Here is a 19,599-nt window from a genome sequence, read left to right as displayed (position 1 = left end):
TTGATTAACAATGTTGTGTTAGTTTCAGCTGTACAACAAAGTGATTCAGTTATACCTATACATGAATCTATTCTTTTTCAAATTCTTTTCCCAATTAGGTTGTTACAGAATATTGAGCAGAGTTCCCTGTGCTATACAGTTGGTCCCTGTTGGTTATCCACTTTAAATATAGCAGTGTGTACATGTCAATTCCAAACTCCCTAACTATCCCTCCCCCCAGCCTTCCCCCCGGTAACCATAAGTTCGTTCCCTAAGTCTGTGAATTTGTTTCTGTTTTGTAAATAAGATCATTTTTATCATTTTTTTAAAAATATATAATTTGAAAAGAAAAACAGAGTCAAAGAATCTCTAGGTTAAAAATGACTATAAAAATTATCTGGCCCAGTAATTTTGCCAATGTTATTTTAGAGCTTGCCCCAAAAAGGTTTTTATAATGTTTATAAATGTTACGATTTATAAAATACATGCCACCATTTTCTTTTTGAAAACTTCACCATCAAAAAGAATACAGGTGTTACACTGCATGTGGTGGTCCTGGACACCAATTTATTTGGTATAAAAGCAATGAAGAAAACGTATCAAACAAAAACCTAGTTTTGTATACAGAATATTTAAATTTCATTCATTAAGTTATTTCTTAGGAAAAAGAAAACATAGGCGGATACAATTCAATGAACATTAGAAAATTTAAACTAATTTAAGAATATCTAAGTTAACATTTACAGATTTAAGACATTTCTGCAACTCAAATGTTGTAATGATGCTAAGAATTAATGGGTAGTGAAAAATCACCTGTAAGCTGTTATAGCACTAAACAACTGAAGTTAAGGAAATTTCTTGAGGAAAACCAATGTGATACATTGCTAATATAAACTGGCAAGTTTGGGGAACTAAAAAGCATTTTTTAAACCTGTGTCTCTGAATCTTTAAGAATTTATCAGTAAGTATGTGCCACCTAGTGGTAGTAATACAATTAAACATCTTCTAAAGAACTCAAAAAGTTAAAGACTCTTACTTTATAAAGAATTCTGAATTCCAGAATAAGGCTCAGCTATGCATTGTATTTTTTCCAACTAGTTTGTTCTTTAATTGAAGTGATTCTAAAAGTGTAGAATGTGACTCCCTATCCATCCCTAGTACTGAGTGTTTCTCCCAAAGACACCCAATATTACCAGTTTTTTTCACAGTCTTCCAGAGACATCGTATGTACCTACAGGCATTTACATCATTTAAATATCTGCTTTTACAGACTGCTATGAATTTCTATATACTTTGAGTTTTTCTATTTGTCTTTCAGATTGCTTCATTTATGGATTTATTCAACATATTCTAGACCCTTGGGATCAATCACTGCAGAAAACAGACAAAGCTTACATTCTAACCAGTGAAACAGACAATCCACAATAAGCATAACAAATAAGTTAAGGCTACAGTTTAAGAGGTTATAAATACTATGTAATAAAGAAAAGATGAGGCAATAAAGTGGTCAGGGTAACTGTCACTGAAAAAGTGACAACTGAGCGAAGACCTAAAGGAGGTCAAGGAGTTAGCCCTGTAGATGTCCAAGGAAAGAGCACTGCAGGCAGAGAAAAAAGGCTTTAAGATAGGAGAATACAAGTTTATTCAAGAGGTATCAAAGAAGGGAAGGTGGTTGTGGGTGAATGAGGAAGCGAGTGAGTAATAGGGAATGATGTCTAATAAATTAACAGGGGCCAGGTCATGGAGGTCCTTGCAGGCCATTGTAGGGATTTGGGCTTTTACTCTGAGTTAAACAGGAGCCATTACAGAGTTCTGAGCAGAAGAATAACATTTGACTTGATTTAACATTTTACAACAATCACTCTGCTTGCTTTGATGAGAACAGATTATACAAAGGCAAGTGTAGATGTGGATGACTGGCTACTGCAATCATCCAGGCAAGAAATAATGGTGGTATAGATCAGGTCATAGCAGCCACTGTGGTGAAAAGTGGTAGGATTCTGGATATACTCTGAAGGTAGAGCAAAAATAATTTCTTGACCAACTGAAGATTGGTTAAGAGAGAAAGAAAGGATGACTCTCAGGCTTTGGGACTGAGCGAGAGGAGGATGTGATTTGCCATCCACTGAGATGGGGAAGGCTGTCAAGGAAGTGAAATGGGTGGTGGTGGTGGAGATCAAGAGTTCAGACATGCTGAGTACGCATTATGACACCCAAGCGAAGGTACCAAGTAGCAGTTTGGTAAGGGAATTCAGGAGAGAGAACTGAACTGCAGATAAAATGTAGGAAACATAGACACACACACACACACACACACACACACGCACACCATATTTAAAGGCAAGAAATTAGATGAGAAAACCAAGGGAATGAGGATATAGATGTATGTATATCCAAATACGTAGTATGGCATGTACCATTATTTATTTTACAAACACCCTTGTGATGGATTTAAGTTTTTTCAAATATTTTGCAATATGAAACAATGCTGCAATAAAAAATTTTTTGTCTGTATGTCTCTTTACCCATGTGAAAGTGTATTGAAGCATAAATTCCTCAGATGTTGAATAACAGGTTTATACATATTTTAAATTTTGGAAGCTTTTGTGAAATCACTCTTGAGTGAGGTGGTCAAAATTTACCATGCCATGAACAAATGCTTCCTCACACTCTGGAGAACACTTCCATTACCAAACTTAGATCTCTGCCAATAGTTTTAAGGAAAAGATTGGTATTTCCTTTTTATTATCATTTTCATTTTTTGAATTCTGTAATATGAGCAATTTTTCATATTTTTTCCAGCTTTACTGAGATATAATTGACAAATAACTGTGTAAACTTAAGGAGTACTACACAATGACTTGATACACATACACATTGGGAAATGATTACCATATAGGGTTAGTTAACATATCCATTAGCTCACATTAAAACCTTTATTTGTGTGTGTAGTGAGAACATTTAAGATCTACTCTCTTAGCAACTTTCACGTATATAACACAGTAATTAATGTTAACTATAGTCACCATGCTATATATTAGATTCCCTAGAACTTATTCATCAATCTTTCATATTTTAAAAAGTCATTTATATTTTCTTTTCTATGGAATGACTGTTCAAATCCTGTGTTAATATTTATATTGGTTGTTTTCTCATTGATTTGTAAGAGATTTTTGTATATTAAAAAATTGCCCTTTGCTATATGTATTGAGAACATCTTCTCCTGTTAAGTTTATCTTTTAGTATGTTTGTATTTTCTTTTCTGTTCATTTAAATTTTTCATCCTTCTAGAACTAATTTGGATGTGAGGTATAGCTTCTGCTTTATTTTTTCCTAAGTAGCTAGCCAGTTGTACATACATAATTTATTAAACAATACAACTTTTCTTTAATTATTTGAATATAACCTTATCACTAACTATTTTCAAGTACTTTTGGACTGTATATTGTTCTATTAATCTATCAAATAACTGTTAATATCAAACTGCTTTAACTACTAGAGTATTACTATAATTTTATATTTTATAGGTCTAACTCCCTCTTCTATGTTTTATTTTCTTACAAATGTTAGAATTTGACCCTTGAACAACACAGGCTTGAACTCTGCAGCTCCTTTTATATGTGGAGTTTTTCACTAAATAGGTACTGCTGTACTACACAATCCACGGTTGGTTAAATCTGTGGGTGCAGAACAGGTGAACTTTGATGGCCACTGTTAAATTACTGCAAAGTTACAGGTGGATTTTCAACTGCAAAGGGGGTTGGAGTCCCTAACCCCCAGGTTGTTCATGGGGTCAACTGTAGGGGGGTTTTTAAGTCCTTTTTAATGGATGTGGTACATATATACAATAGAATATTACTCAGCCATTAAAAAGAATGACATAATGCCGTTCGCAGCAACATGGATGCACCTAGAGATTATCATATTAAGTGAAGTAAGTCAGACAGAGAAAGACAAATATCATATGATATTGCTTATATGCGGAAACTTAAAAAATGATACAAACGAATTTATTTACAAAACAGAAACAGACTCACAGACTCAGAGAACAAACTTATGGCTACCGGTTGGGGAAAGCGGGGGATGACAGATTGGGAGTTTGGGATTGACATGTGTACACTGCTATATATAAAATAACCAACAAGGACCTACTGTATAGCACAGAGAACTCTGCTCAATACTCTGTAATAACTTAAATAGGAAAAGAATTTGAAAAAGAATAGATACATGTATATGTATAACTGAATCACTCTGCTGTACACCTGAAACAACACAACATTAATCAACTATACTCCAATATAAAATAAAATTAAAAAAATAAAAATAAATAAAAATTGAGATTGCATTAAAATTAATTTAGGGAGAATGGACATCCTTCCATATTAAATCTTCCAAACCAAGAAGAGGATTATATTTTTCCATTTCCTTAAGTTTTATTTTCTGTCTTTTGGTAGCATTTTAAAGTTTTATTCATATAGATCTTGTATGTGGTGCTCCTTAAACTTACTCCAGTACATTATATATGCTTTGTTGCTATTATAAATGCTATTTATCCCTTCATATTTTCACATTTGTTACTGCTTTAGAGTAATTTTACAACTGCCACATAACTGAATCTCCCTATTGTTTGTAACAGTTCTTCTGTTGTTTATAATAGTTTTATTTATAATAGTTTTTCCATTTGAGTTCTACAGGTTTTCCAGGTAAACAATAGTAACAAAACAAAACAGAGACAAGCTTTTAAATGTCTTAAGAAGGAAATCTTCAAGGCAGCTCTGTAACAGATTTCCAAGGAGCTAAAAGCTTATGAAGTCAAGGATTCAGATCAATGACTTCAGATGAGACTACAGGAAGGGCTGGGCATTCTTCAAATTCCAGTAAATTCTTTGATCCCAAGAGAGAATATCAGGGACTTCACTGGTGGTCCAGTGGTTAAGAATCCATCTTGCAATGCAGGTGACGCTGTTCTATCCCTGGTCAGGGAACTAAGATCCCACAGGCTGCAGAGCAACTAAGCCTGCGTGCGGCAACTACAGAGCCCACGTGCTCTGGCGCCTGCATGCCACAACTAGAGAGCCCACGTGCTCTGGACCCTGCGCGCCACAACTAGAGAGCCTGCGTGCCCCAAGTAATGAGCCCGTGCACTCTGGAGCCCGCGTTCACGACTACAGAGAACCCCACGCACCACAACTAGAAAGGAGCCCCTGCTCTGCAATGAAGAGCCTGCGTGCTGCAAAGATCCCGCATGCCGCAACTAAGACCTGACACAGCCAAAAAAATAATAAAATAAACAAATTTTTTTTAAAAAAGAGGGAATATCATATCTTTCATTATGTTTATATTGCTTTGGCAACTGGAGTTTTCTCAATCAGTTTTATTAAATTTAGGGTGGAGGGGGAAAATAATCATCATAGAAAGAGAAGGAAGACATATAGTCTAAAAATTTGTGTGAATTTATGAGCATAAATAAGATAATTCTTGATAGATGTGTTCTTGATAGATGAATAAGCATGTAAATATTTGGAGTAAGGACGAGGTTTGAGACTAAACAGATGGTTAGGCAGGGAAAGATAGTACCCTATGTCTGAGAAAATTCCTAGCTGTATCCAAAATTGAAGTTTGTAAACTACTTTCCTACGTGATCTTGTTCCAATCAAGCATCACTGGCTGACTGAGAGCCTCAGTACCATTTTCATATTTCTTAGGGTCTGAGGAGGAGGCTGAATGTCCCTTCTCAGTAACTTCCAACTCACTGAGCATGTTGTGTGTTATCACCATATACTAATACGAAGTGGCACATTCAAAGAGAAGAATACCTATGTATTTGTCCACCCAGTAAGGCCAGTAAAAAGAAATCTGCAATCTGGCAGAAATTCATATCATCTGTTGCTTTCTATTTTAAGATTGCTTCTCCACATAAAAATTAATCAAGATATAATCATCTGGAGCTGTAGCAGGATAAGTTTCACTTCTCAAACTCAAATGTGTGAGCAATGTCACATTACCTTCTTTTCGCTAAATAAAATTGAATGTGACAGCCGTTGTCCAACAAGGATACGAATTTTGATCTTGCTCATTTTTGGGCCACCCCTTACTTTCTCTAGGTTCCTGTAAATTGGAAGGGAATACATGGTGCCCGAACAGCGAGGACAGATCATTACTCCTCAACGCATAAGGCTTTCACGAGTAACATCTTTGTTCAAGTCCCTTGAAGTCAGGTAATCGAACAGCTTCCTTGCCATGCCTGGTCCAAAGGATCCTTTCCAAGGCTGGGAACCTTGCCAGCGTGGCTTCAACCTCCTGGTGCACCTCGTGCTCTTCTTCTCCAAAGTGTTCCACTCCCCAGGGCACCGGCAGACCTCTGTCCTCTTCCATGTCTGAGGGAATCTCTTCCTTGCCTAGCTGCTCCTGCCTGCCCTGTTCCCATTACTGCCCACCCTCAGGGAACTCAGGTCAAGACAGGTAAGCTCTGCTTTAGATCCCAACAGAAAATGCCCCTGAGACATGAGAACATGAGGGGCCTGACCACTTTTTGGAATAAGTGAAAGGGAAAAATATAATCAAAACAAGAATTATTATCAACCAACCACTGGTATCTGGCTGGCTGTGGGGAAGGATTTCCTAGCGCACGGACTCTGCAGGTGGAATCTTTCTTCCCCACCCCTGCTCCTTCACTCTACCTGCCTATGTCTCTCCCTTCATTTCTCCCCATGGCACTCGTCAACAACTAAAAAAAAATTTACTTGTTGACTATGTGTCTCATCCCACTAATTTAAGTCTCGTGACAGCATTTAAATTTTGTCTGTTTTGATCACTTCAGAGCCTAGAATTGGTAGAAATAATAGGAGCTCAGTAAATATTTTGGGTATTATAAATAGACATTTTTTATTCAGGGTGGCATGGGGAAAGCCCAGACAGGAAATTGGGGATGAAACTAAAAGGCGGGGCTACAATCCTGAATTATGTTATTATCCCTAGAAAGGTAAAAGAAAAATGTATAAGCATAATGACTATCTAGCATTATAATATGGTGATATTACTACTAAGATGATATTAAACTTCATTTTTTATAAGGATGCAGATCTTTAAAGTACTTCATGAGCCACTGATTTATCCTATGATATTAGTGGCATTTTTTTTCTTGAAAAAAAAAGTGGGCCTAATTTCAAGTACTTTGAATGTTATGTAAAAAATAGTATTTAATTTTAAAATTAAATTCAATCAAATGCTTAATATAACCTATTTGGGGGGACAGTAAAGCCTCACTAAAATCCTGTAGGTACAATATAGCATTTACTATCCAAAATTATCAATTCAAATTTTGATTATATAGACATAAAAGTTAGCTGCAAATAAAAGTATTTACAATTTAGAAAATTTATCTTCAGACATAATGTTGAGCATCTATTAAAAATCTGGAAAACTGGAATCATAAGTACCTAGATTGCTTTATTGGGCTTCATAAATTCATTGAAATGGCTTCAAATATTGACAATTACTTTAAGTTATTTCATTACTTTAAGTTATAATATGCCTTTAGAAACATGGGGAGATTTCATAACCTAAAGAAATACAAAATAATTTTCCTTCATAATACATCTCTGCTAAATGTTTGAGGATCATCACCACCACCTATTATAAAGTCCTCTGCCTGGGGATTCATGTTGACTGCTGCTATTTATACATTCAAGCTTCCAGTGCACCTCGCTGGCTCTATGATGCGCCCTTCTAAATATTTACTATCGGGCCAAAGCTATCGTTTTCACTTAAAGCAATCCAACAGAAAGTTAATCACAAGGCTATCTTATCTTCCTTAAATTGGATTTCTCCAACAGCAACCAGTAATCTCGACAGTAAGAACATTCCCATTCCTTTGATGCCAACTAGAAGATAGTCACAGCCATCCCTGTGAACCACACATGCCTGGGCTTCCTAACACCTGTCTCCCTTCTCACCTGCCGTCTTTCACATAGGTTCTGGATTATTTAGACAGCTCATTCAAATTATTGAACACTTGAAGCAATAATGCTTTCAAAATCATAAATAGGAATTTGCTTACTCTAACTCAGCAGGATTTTAAGATAAAAATAACTTAGGTCCCCCACTTCCTATACCACTAGAAAGTGTGAACCAGTTAAGCTGACACCCTCCAATCCCCCAAAAATGTTCTAGCTCTGTTTAGTCTGATCCTTTACATCAATTTGAAAGATAATACCAATGCAATGAGTACTAGGAGAGAAATTAGGCAGAAAAGAAAGAATAAGAAAATGTGAGAGTCAAATCTTTACAGTGTGATTCCATTACTTGGCTTGAAACACTGGGAATTACCAATGCCAGGGCCTGAGCATACCCTGAACCTTGATGTGGGGAAGTGGAAGGAAGCCAAGCAGTTTTAGGTAAAACAGCCCCAATGGACAAATCAGAAAAATCACAGGCTACTAGATAAGCTCCTTATTAACCTAGACCTTAACATATGTTTTCTAAGTATTTTGAATATCTAAGTTCTTTTCCTACCAAGATGGATAAACAACCACTGCATGTTGATTTTAAAGAAGACCCAGTCTAACATTTTAGGCTGGTCTGTTATCTCGACTGACATCATTTAGAAAACAATTTTTTTTTTGCAGTACGCGGGCCTCTCACTGTTGTAGCCTCTCCCGTTGCGGAGCACAGGCTCCGGACGCACAGGCCCAGCGGCCATGGCTCACAGGCCTAGCCGCTCCGTGGCATGTGGGATCTTCCAGGACTGGGGCACGAACCCGCGTCCTCTGCATCGGCAGGCGGATACTCAACCACCGCACCACCAGGGAAGCCCCTAGAAAACAATTTTTATACAACCAATACATTTGTCATTTAGTGTGTGGACCTGAAACCAGATTTTGAGAGAAGGAGAGAAAGAAAGAGGGCTCCAGATATCACAGCAGGGAGACAATGAGTCACCACCAAAGAGAGACACTAATTAAAGGGACAGGGGAATCTAACATCACAATTTTGCTAAAGATTTGCGTGGCTTCTTTAGCACCACAAACTCATAAATATGTTAATAAATTTCACAAAGTAAACATAATAAAATAATGTATGTTTCATATATCTCTTTTTTAGCTAATTCTAGTAAACCAGAAAATAGGTATTATGGTGAGAAAATCCGCTATACAGTGGTTCTTGAGCTTCACTGAGGAACTGTAGAGATTCTCAGCACGCTCCCCAGTATGCAGGTTCAGGAATATATATTTTTAAAGAGCTCTATGGGAGAATGTGATGATGAGCCAGTTTGGGAACCAAAAACAGAGTAAAACAAAACAAACCCTGGCATCAGGATACTAACGTTAATAATAACCAATTATTTCTAAGAGAATTACAAGGGAATGAAATAATAAATACTAGCTTTTAATGACAGCCACGAAGAGGCCCAAAATCTATGGGTGGGAATCAATGCACTAAACGTGAAGAGAGCTTTCACATCTTTGTCCAACTTTGAAAAGCCCTGGTTAAAGGTTAAGTTAATTAATCAAGCTGGCTGAATTAACAACAGGAGACCAATAAGAAGGGCTTTGTGATTTTCCAGTTTATAGATGAGAGCTTATTATGAATTTGGTATGCTTATGAAGATTAGAAACAGATGGTCCAATGTAAGCCTCAAACAGGCTGACATATAATGTAAAAGCCTGGGGCTTGCACTCAGAAGAGCTGGGCTTCAGTCCCAGTTCTGCTGCTATGTGACCTCAGGCAAGTCACTTAACCTGAGCCCTAACTTTCTTAACAATAAATGAAGATCACATGAGATAGCATATGTAAGAGGTACTTTATAAAATGTAAAGCATTTTCAAATGTTGGTTATCAATGTCATAAATGATCAGAATATAAACATTTATCATTTAGTCTCTGCCGTCCAAGAAAATGAGACAGAAACTCTACCTATAATAGGGAGGAGTTGACTGAGTGTGTACTTTATGTCCAAAGGAATTCTACTATTAAGGAGTCCATTGTTATTTTTATTTACTAATTTATCCAATGCTTATATAGTACTAAGTGTCAGGCACAGTCTGAAACACTTTACAACTTTTTTTACTTCCCAACAAGCTTACAAGGTAGGTACTATTATTATCCTCATTTTACACATAAAGAAACTGAGGCACTGAGTTTAGACATTGCCCAAGTTCATACAGCCAGTAAGTGATAGAGCTGGGATTCATACACAGGCAACCTGGCTCCAGAATTCACAGGCTCAATGACTATAAAATGATATTTCACAAAAAGGCATTCTGTTGCAAAAATCTCCAAGATGGTGTTATGAAGAGATTGTAGGTCATTATCATAAGAAATAAATTGTGTTGAAAATGATCGGAAACTACCATCTGGCATTTTCTGTATCAGGTCATAGTTACATTGCTTAGGAAAATTTTTTCTAGGATTATTAATTAGCCGTTAAAAACTTAAATCACCACTGGATATACGGTTAAAATGGTAAATTTTATGTTACATATATTTTAGCACAATTAAAAAAATAAAAAACCTTCATTTTATTTATTGTGTACAGTTTAAAGTATTTTACATATTTTGATTTCAAGCTGTAGAATTTTTATTTTGCAAAACTCAATATATCATTAAGTCTGCAACAAGAAATTATTTCATTGTTCTGTAAAAGTATTAGTAATATATTGATGAAATAAAGCACAGGAAGCAAGTGAGCACTGGGTCAATAGATAATTTTTAAGGCCCGTGCTTATCTCCAGGGCTGCTGTCTCCCACAGCTCTGGCCAGGCTGCCTGCTCCACCTGCGGATGTTAAATAGAAGTGGGAGATGGGTTTAAATCAGCCATGTGCTCATTTGCTCTGAGCCTTAAAAAAGTCAGGATTGGCTTAAAGGATTTTAAGTAACAGTATGAACGGATATCAAGACCTGAGCCTAAATGAGAGTTAACATACTTGGCTGCTATTTTCTACTCCACATTTGCTTGTTTATTAGGGAATATGTGTTTACGGGAAAACAAATGTCGTATTTATTACAGACAGATGCTCGGATTCTGTTTAAAAATAGAATCATACAAGCAGGTGGGAGAGCCAGGAGAAGAGGATGGTTAAATATATGACGTAATCAGTTCATATCCTGTGAGCTGAACAAAATGGTGAGGAAGTGGTAATTCTGGAATTTATTTTCAAAGTCAGTTCAATCTGCATTGTTTAGGGTTTTGCCTGAATCACAGACTGTTCCTGGTAATTGGTTAGAAGAAATTTTTTTTTTAAAGTGGAGAAATTAATGAAAAGAACAGTTAATATATCAATTGTACACTTTCAGTTATATGGCTCTGAGTTTTGGACTTCATCGTTCCCTAATGGAAGAATGTACCAAAAAGTTACTCTGCAACTGTTTACTAATTTAAGAACCTCAACATAGAAGACTCATTATATAAGGAAGCCTTACTCATAAGGGATATGACCCTGAAGGCAATTTAGTGAGCCTTGTATTTTGGCTTAAATGATCTGACTCTGGTTTCTTTAACAGAAAATAAGCACTTCTAGAAAGTTGAGAAGGCTATATAAGGCTAAATGTTTCTAGGAAAGATTATTGTTGTTCCACTGAGGAGTCAATATGAGAAATCTAGCTGACTTAATACATTTTTCATGCATTTGATGATGGGAAAGGTAGCCACCCGTTCCTTCCTTTATCAACTGAGTAAAGTTGGTCATATTATTTGGATTTGGACTTTTAACTTCAATACAAGTTCAGATATCTAAATTCATAAGAGATTAAGTCGAGAGATGACAGAGGTAAATTCAAGAATTTATTTGGAGCAGCAAAGTCAGCATATATAAATCGAAATCGTAAGTAAATCGAAAAGACAGAGGAGAGATATGGAAAAAAACTGGTTTTATTCAGTTGCAAAGAACTTGAAAGATAATATTTCCTAGTCTCTTCCAAATTCCATCAAAGAAATTTAAAGTATCTTGAGGCATTGCTGATATTAGGGACTATTCATTCACCAAGTAGTCAGATTAAGAAGGCTCTAACCTATCTCCTACTTTCAAAAGGTCTTAGAACTTCTGCTTACACTAAACTAGAAAAGCACAGCAGCAATGGCCACTCAATTTCTGGGAGCAATGTATTGGCTGATTAAAAAAACACTAAAATCATGTCATTTTTCACATATAATCTTAGTCAAAAGAAAATATATTATTATCCACCTGATTGTTATTTTTTTTTTTTTGTACTCTCTCCTGTAGATGTGGGTTTCTAGGAAGAGGAAATAAGTAATGTAACTATATATTTCTCCTGTACTTCCAATGACAGTATGAACTATTACTATTATTATTAAGAGCCTACTATATGACAAGCACTGTGCTAAGTGCTTTACATGTATAATCTCAGTTAAACCTGTAACAACTCTATGAGGCATATACTATCATAACCTCCATTTTAAGATGAGGTGTGTGGGATTTGTAACAGGTAAGTGACTTCCCTCAGGTCAAATGTCTAGTAAGTAGTACAGCCAACCTTCAAACCCAAAAAACCTGGCTCTAAAGCCTACCTTTTTAAATCACTATGACAACTTCACTCTTTTCCTAATACATTACTACAAGTTTTCTTGGCAGATTATCCACAAATAGTTCACAGTTATAAAAACATGTTCTAATTCCCTTAAACTTTCTCCAGGCCAAAACTAAAGGATGCTTAGAAAACAAGCAAACAAAAAAATCTTAATCCAATAATACCAAAATTATAGCAAATTTTATACCAAATATGGAATTGGTATGATAAAAATTTGCTGAGAGGTTGGTAGCTATACAGATTATTTGCCAGCAGGAACATGGTACAAAAACACACATATATACATATGTACATTTTTTTTTTTGGCAAATGTGATTTTCCACTGAGAGCTGGCTCAATAGATTTGTATCCAGTTTCACTTCATTACTCTAAGAGTGAAATGTTGCCTGATAATCTAGTTATAAGCTAATTTGCTAATCCTTATTATAGACTACATTCTTAGAATTTGGATCCTAATAAATCTTAGAAGAAAAACACTTGCTCAGATAGATGTTAATCCAGACACACTTGTCAAACGACTACTGCAAATGTAATTTGAAAACATCAAGAATTCTGCTTGGTCACTAGTCCTCCTCCAAAGGGGAACATCAAGCAGTAAATAAAAAACAAGTCTACCAGAAACTGCCATCATTCAACATGTATATTAGAATTAAAAGGTGAAAATGTTCCTCATTTCAATGTGGAAAAACATTCAACAATAAATTAGACTATTGCTTATGTATACGTAAATTGGCAAGGTATAGGAGAGAAAAATTGGACCTCGGGGTTAGACATCCTGATTCTAATCATTGCCCCATCCCTTAGCAGCTGATTGACCTTGGGCTAGACATGAAGCCTGAATCACAGTCTCTTCCATATGTCAATAGTGGTGATGCCTATCTTCATGGGGTTGCTATGAGACTTTAAATATTATATTTATTATATTATATATACATATTATATATTATTGTGCTATATTATTATAAAAGGATCTACCCAATCCTTGGCCTGTAGCAGGGGGTTCAATTACATGATTGCTATTTATAGGCTTGTTTAGTTACTGGAGTCACTGCAGTGCATACTGACAATCAGAGCCCTTTGCTGGAGGATATTTACTGGACCAAATTTAGATTCAATGTATCATCAATGCTGGTAATTTCTATCATATGTTTATCATAATACAGAAAAGAAATCAACTTATTTGATAAATTACTACAGGTTGTGTTAGTTCTACTTACAGACTGGAAAAATTAAGAGTAATGTGATTTCAGTCGTTTGGCTGTATTCTGAAGAGTACTGAAGCTTCAGGAATGGTCCTGCTAAAGATACAGGTTACAAAGAACTGTAACATCCTCTATACTATCATTAGTGTATCTGTTAGGATAATCCTAGGGGCTTAAAGTGAGGCCTATATCTTCTTCATGTTGCAGATCTGTTATTTGTTGGCAGTGGAGGCTTTTGCTAAGAGTGATCAAGGGATCTGGGCTGAGAGAGTAGCAAACCAAAATTTCAATTATCAGTCACAGAGCCACAGAGAAAGAGAGAACTCTGGATGATGTTGCACTGGACACAATCATATGCTCAGATATTCATCACTCACTCACAACTCATTGGTCTCACCCCACCTCAAGAGTATCAAATGTGCATCTCTACTTTATAACAGGAAGGCAGTAACCTGCAACATTTTGGTGAACAGTATTAATGACCACCCCAATTAGGAAGCAGAATTCTAGGAATTGCAGAGCTCAAGTTTAGCAATACAGCACTGCTCCTTTTTCATATCCCTGGAAAACAGAGGCAGCTCCATAATACAACGGGTAAATACCCAAATGACATCTGGTACCCAAAGAAATACTTACACATCTCCAGGTATATCCTCCATACAGTAGTGAGCAGACTGTTAAAATACATAGACAAAAAAAATCCACTCACATCATGGACCAAAAGAAACCTAAATTTTACCACAGGAGCCTCCTAGCATCAGGGGTGAACTACTTACATTTTCTTGGCAGTATAAAGAACTAGAAAATTGTAGGCCAAGCGATCACTGGTTGGAGTACATAATTTATGTCCAATAAAAATTATAATGACTCTATATAACTTATAGATGATCAACTAAAACATGCTATACATATTACATTTAAATTATACATCAGCTTTATCAGCAATATCTATAAATTATGTACAATGTTCAATGACAAGATTGACTTTAAAGCTGTGTTCAGGGAAACTCTTACTTCTGGGTTAGACATGTGAACCTATGGCAGTCAGCATCATCTCCAGGCAAACCAGAGTGAAAGATTAACAAAGGAAATAGGAGAAAGGTGTCGTGAAACAGTGAGCCATGACCACAGTTACATTACTGCACTAGTAGAGATAAACCAACAAAAGTCTGATGCCTCAAGTTGAGAAAACTTAGTCAGTGGTTCTCTCTCTCTGGGATACAGATTCATTTGAGGGACTTAGAAATGCTGAGGCCTGGCCCTACTCCAAGAGCTTCTGATTTAATTGATCCAGTAGAGTACAGCCCAGGCATTGCTGTGTTTTGGTTGCTGTCGTTGCTTTACAAAGCCTTCTAATGCAAAGCCAGGCTTAAGAAATACTAAACTAAGTCATGTAGTCTATCAAGCAAAGAAATAAACTTGCAAATAATGGATTCTGCAGACATGTACCTACTAAATATAAAAGAAACAACATTTGTGCTAACTGGGGAAAGAACTGTAGTCCACGCATCAACTCTTAAATAGCTATCTAGCACATGTTCACATCTATTTTCTCTAAGTGTTTACCAGAGTGACATGTATTTTGAATATATACCATAAGAGAATCAAGGTTTCTTTAAAAGGGGAAGGGAATTTCAGCTATCTTTATACTACTGATTTTATAGTAAATGAAAAAATAAAATGTATGAGTAAACTAATATAAATTACAAATACAAAATCTAAATATTGCCTTCAACTTTTTTCTGAAGTATATCCCAATATATTGATGAGTAATTTTATTTACTGGGGAAAAGCTTATCATCTGTATATTCATATACATATTCATCCACAGTGACAGAGCTCTGTTGTGCTGTCAACAAGAAAATTAATAAGTCACTGGTCCCATAAACATATCAATTTTTCAGTGACTACTAAAAAAAATAAAAGAAAGAAGACAAACTAGACAAACATGAACTAAAAGAGAAGACTTAACATTTTCAGAATCTAAAACTAAAAAATATTTTATTTTTTCATAAATGCATATAATGTCTTTCTAGAAGAGCTTATTTCTCTCTCACAGTAAAACACACACTGCAAAATATAGTCCACAGTCAGTGAAAACTCTGAAATATTATTTAATCATTTGTTAAACTAAGCTTACACAAATTAGGAGAAAGTAATGTTGAAATAATATATATGAAGTAAGATATAGTCAGCTTAAACAGTGAGAGCTGTATATGCCTATCATTCTGTGTCTACTTTTAGAAAAGGAGCTCAGACAACAGGTGCAATGTGCAACCATTCTCCATCTCTTCTACAAAAATCTTTAAGAAGGTCTACATTGTCTAATACACATTATTTATTTTTGTGTAAGTGATATTTTTATGGGGGCAGGGGTGTGAATTTAATATCTGGATCAACCTGGCACAGTGTAGAGACAGTATTTGAGGAAGTAGGAGCTCCAGTGCAGAGAGGACCATAACAGATTAAATTCCTGGGATGCCTAGGCAATTGAACTGCATGTTGGAGTCAATACTATCTCCATCTCCAGGGGATATAGTTTGATATTATTCATTTTCAAACAATTTCTCATAGGTACCATTTTTCTATCTTGGTTGTCAGTTGACCTCTTCGCTTTCTGTTTCTTGACTTCTCATTGGGGCAATCAGTCTTTAATCATCTGTGAGTTTCCTTCTTGGCAAGCGGAGATTCTTAGATAGCCAGGAGTAGGGAATTGGAGCATAGCAGGGCAGCTGGGCATGTGCCAGCTGAATCTGAGGTAAAGGGGAACTAAAATTTCAGCCTTGAATGAAGAGACCCACAGAAGGCGGCATCCCTATTATATTAGCTCCAAGAGAGGAAGTGAAGAAAAAGATACAAACAAGAAGAGAGTAAGAGACACGAGCCTGTAGGTAGACACCATGAATGACAGTAGAGGAGAGAGCCTGTCCCAGAGCCTGTGGTCACCCAGTGAGTTATCCACCCAGAGCACCCAGCCAGCTGGGGGAGTAGGGGACAGAAGAGGTGGAACAAATGCTTTATTTTTCTCTGTTTTCATTCTTGCTTTAGGAGCCTATTTAATTTAAGCAGCCCTGAATTCATGGTCTTTGCTTGTTTCAATGCTTTCAGAAGGTTAAAACCTTATGGCTCCTGATTCTTGAGTTTAGTTTTGTTTTGCATCAGATTTTTTCCTTGTCCCAGGGATTAATGGTATGCTCAGTGGAATGAGACTATTCAAATTTATCCTGACAGAACTCAAATCCTGAGAGTAACATTACTTCAGACAAAAATACACTTTGATTTTTTATGTATGTTTAAATACAATTTCTTAAGAATGCCCTGCTCTTTATCACACTGTCAAATATTTAAGATTCTAATTTCTGCCTCATGAGAAGCTAGGTTTCCCTATCTTTTAGAAAAGGGGAGGGGCACATAAGGAAGAACACTCCTTCCTATCTTCTGTGGTTGCCATCAGAAGTGCCCAGGGACACATCTGAAATGTCCGAGCAGAGAAGGTGCCTCATACTAAAATGACTGGCTCACAACTACCATGAAATGAATGTATGTGATGTTATTCCATACTTAAATATTTCTACTGAAACAGCCTTCCCTTCCAGCTGCTTTCAAGCTGAATGGAACAAAGGTACTGTTTATGCCAGAGAAAAAGTAGAAGTCCATCTGCAAGTACCTCAGATTTCCACAGATTTCCTTATACTGTGGATTAAATGGCATGCCTTAAATGTACATACATGTATATGTATATTTGAATATATATATACTTCTCACTCTAAAATAGGAACCATCCAAATTGAGTCAAAGGCATTCACATTTCTGACATCTACTTTTTAATCAGATTTCTAATGAAAGCATGGTTTGCAGATGAAAAGTTTCAATATTAGAATACAGATACGGATAACTGAATTAATTTATAACAATTAAACCAAACCCATGAGAACAGGTCCAATTCACTTACTCTCATCAACTTGAGAATTGAGTCTATTCATTAATTGTAGTATGTGATTTAAAGTTTAAAAAGAATCAAAAAATACTGAAGGAGTTAGTATAATGAAATACTGTTTGAAATTTGAAAAATCTGGTTGCATTCCATAATTAATCTTCCCTGTGAGATAGGGCTATAACTTAGAATCTTCTCAAGAGAATTAAAAAATTACCGAATGATGGAATCGTAAATCTGTTTCAAAAGGCAATTATGGAGAGTCCTCAGTTGATTTACAATTGCCATTACAGAAATAAAATTTAAAACTACCTCGTGGCTATTTTTATATCCATACTTCCTCTGAAAAAGCTGCTTTAAAAATACAAATATTTGAGTTTAAACAAATAGTACATACTATTTTGTTTATATAAATATAAAAGTAAAAAATTATATCTCTTTTAGGATCTGAGACAAAATGACCATAATTAAAAACAAGTGCAAGAGGAACAAAGTTTTGATGTTACTGTACCTACCTTTAATGTGATACTATAATGTCCAACAAACGCTGCATCTATCCATGATCTTGAATGGGGATCACCCAGGAATTCTACGTGATACTGTTCAACATCTCCATCGAGGTCATAGGTCACATATTTCCCTTTAAAAGGATCAGGGCAAAGTATCCCTGGCCAACTTTCAAAAGAAAATATTTTTATTATTTTGATGCTTTAAAAAAGGTAGACATTAATATATCTGTCACAATCACCTGTCAAACTTTGCCCTTTGAATTTTAATAACTTCTTTACAAATTTTAAACATAGTCATATTTGTATCTTTTAAAAGTAGGATATTCAATTGATGCAAGTGATCATTTGTATCTTTGTAGATATAGAAAGCTTTGAAACAGTCACATACTCAAGACATTCATAAGATATGAGGAGAAAGAATCATAAGACAAAAGAATGATTTCCAGGGTCTATAAGAGACATTTAGGCACTGCTAATAGGAAAGATAAGAGAAAAAAGAGTCATCAGATTCATGGCAGGCTTGAATCAACTCTCACCAATCAGAATGATTAACTACTAAAATGTTAACCCACTGACAGGGCTTCTGATGGGGTAGGAGAGAGCTAGCGATTCATGAGCCAGGACTGCCAAAGTGGTTTGGGCTGTTCTGACACTGAACTTTGTAACAACTGTGAGAAAAGTAGAAATAGAGTCAGCAGTTCTGTGTTATCCCTCCCCCACCACATCTGTTCCACTGGCAGTGACCAAATGGCTAAAAATCCTCAGTACTGCAAATAAGGTTTATTCTTTACTAAAAATAAATCTTAGGGGAATGTACAGCAGAAATCTGACTGAATTTTACAGATCAAGATCCAAAATATGCATATCTAATATACCCAAGCATTCAAAAATCTGTACAATTATCAAGTTGTATCATTTATAATATTATAATTATCTGTACAATTATCAAGTTCAATTATCTGTACAATTAACGAGTTCAGTTTGCAGTACCACAGAGTGAAAAAGGTAGAGAAGTTCAAATGAGAAGATCCAGGCTCTAGTTCTGCCTTCTACCAGACAGGAGGCCTCAAGCAGGTAACTAGGCCTCACTATAACTCTGGTTCCTCACTGCGCTGTTTCAAAGTTCAAACAAACATGTGCTTTACACATTTTTGGTTTCTGGCAAATTAAAATGGTATAAAGCGCCATCATTATGGACTGAATTATGTGATCCCACCAACCCGCATTCATATGTCGAAGTCCTGACCGCAAGTACCTCAGAATGTGACTGTATTTGGAGAGGGGATCTTTAAGGAAGTAACTAAGTTAAAAGGTGAGCCCCAATCCAACATGATTAGTTTCCTTATAAAAAGAGAAGATTAGGACCCAGACACACACAGAGGGAAGACCATGAGAAGACACAAAAAGAGAGACCCACCTACAAGCCAA

At 35.9% G+C, this 19,599-nt stretch overlaps 1 protein-coding gene across 2 annotated transcripts in view; it reads right to left on the bottom strand.

Moving 5' to 3' along the window:
* Positions 1-19,599, bottom strand: part of ZCWPW2 (zinc finger CW-type and PWWP domain containing 2) — a 139,241-nt gene that overhangs the window by 53,514 nt on the left and 66,128 nt on the right. For both annotated transcript variants that reach the window (XM_060022082.1, XM_060022081.1), the window contains exon 3: positions 18,178-18,337. In XM_060022082.1, the coding sequence (XP_059878065.1) occupies positions 18,178-18,337 (160 nt within the window). The remainder of the gene's footprint in view (positions 1-18,177; positions 18,338-19,599) is intronic.

This window comes from Delphinus delphis, chromosome 10 (genome assembly GCF_949987515.2).
Source record: "Delphinus delphis chromosome 10, mDelDel1.2, whole genome shotgun sequence".
In the NCBI taxonomy this organism is placed as follows: Eukaryota; Metazoa; Chordata; class Mammalia; order Artiodactyla; family Delphinidae; genus Delphinus; species Delphinus delphis.
This window is presented reverse-complemented; position numbering and strand designations above follow the sequence as displayed.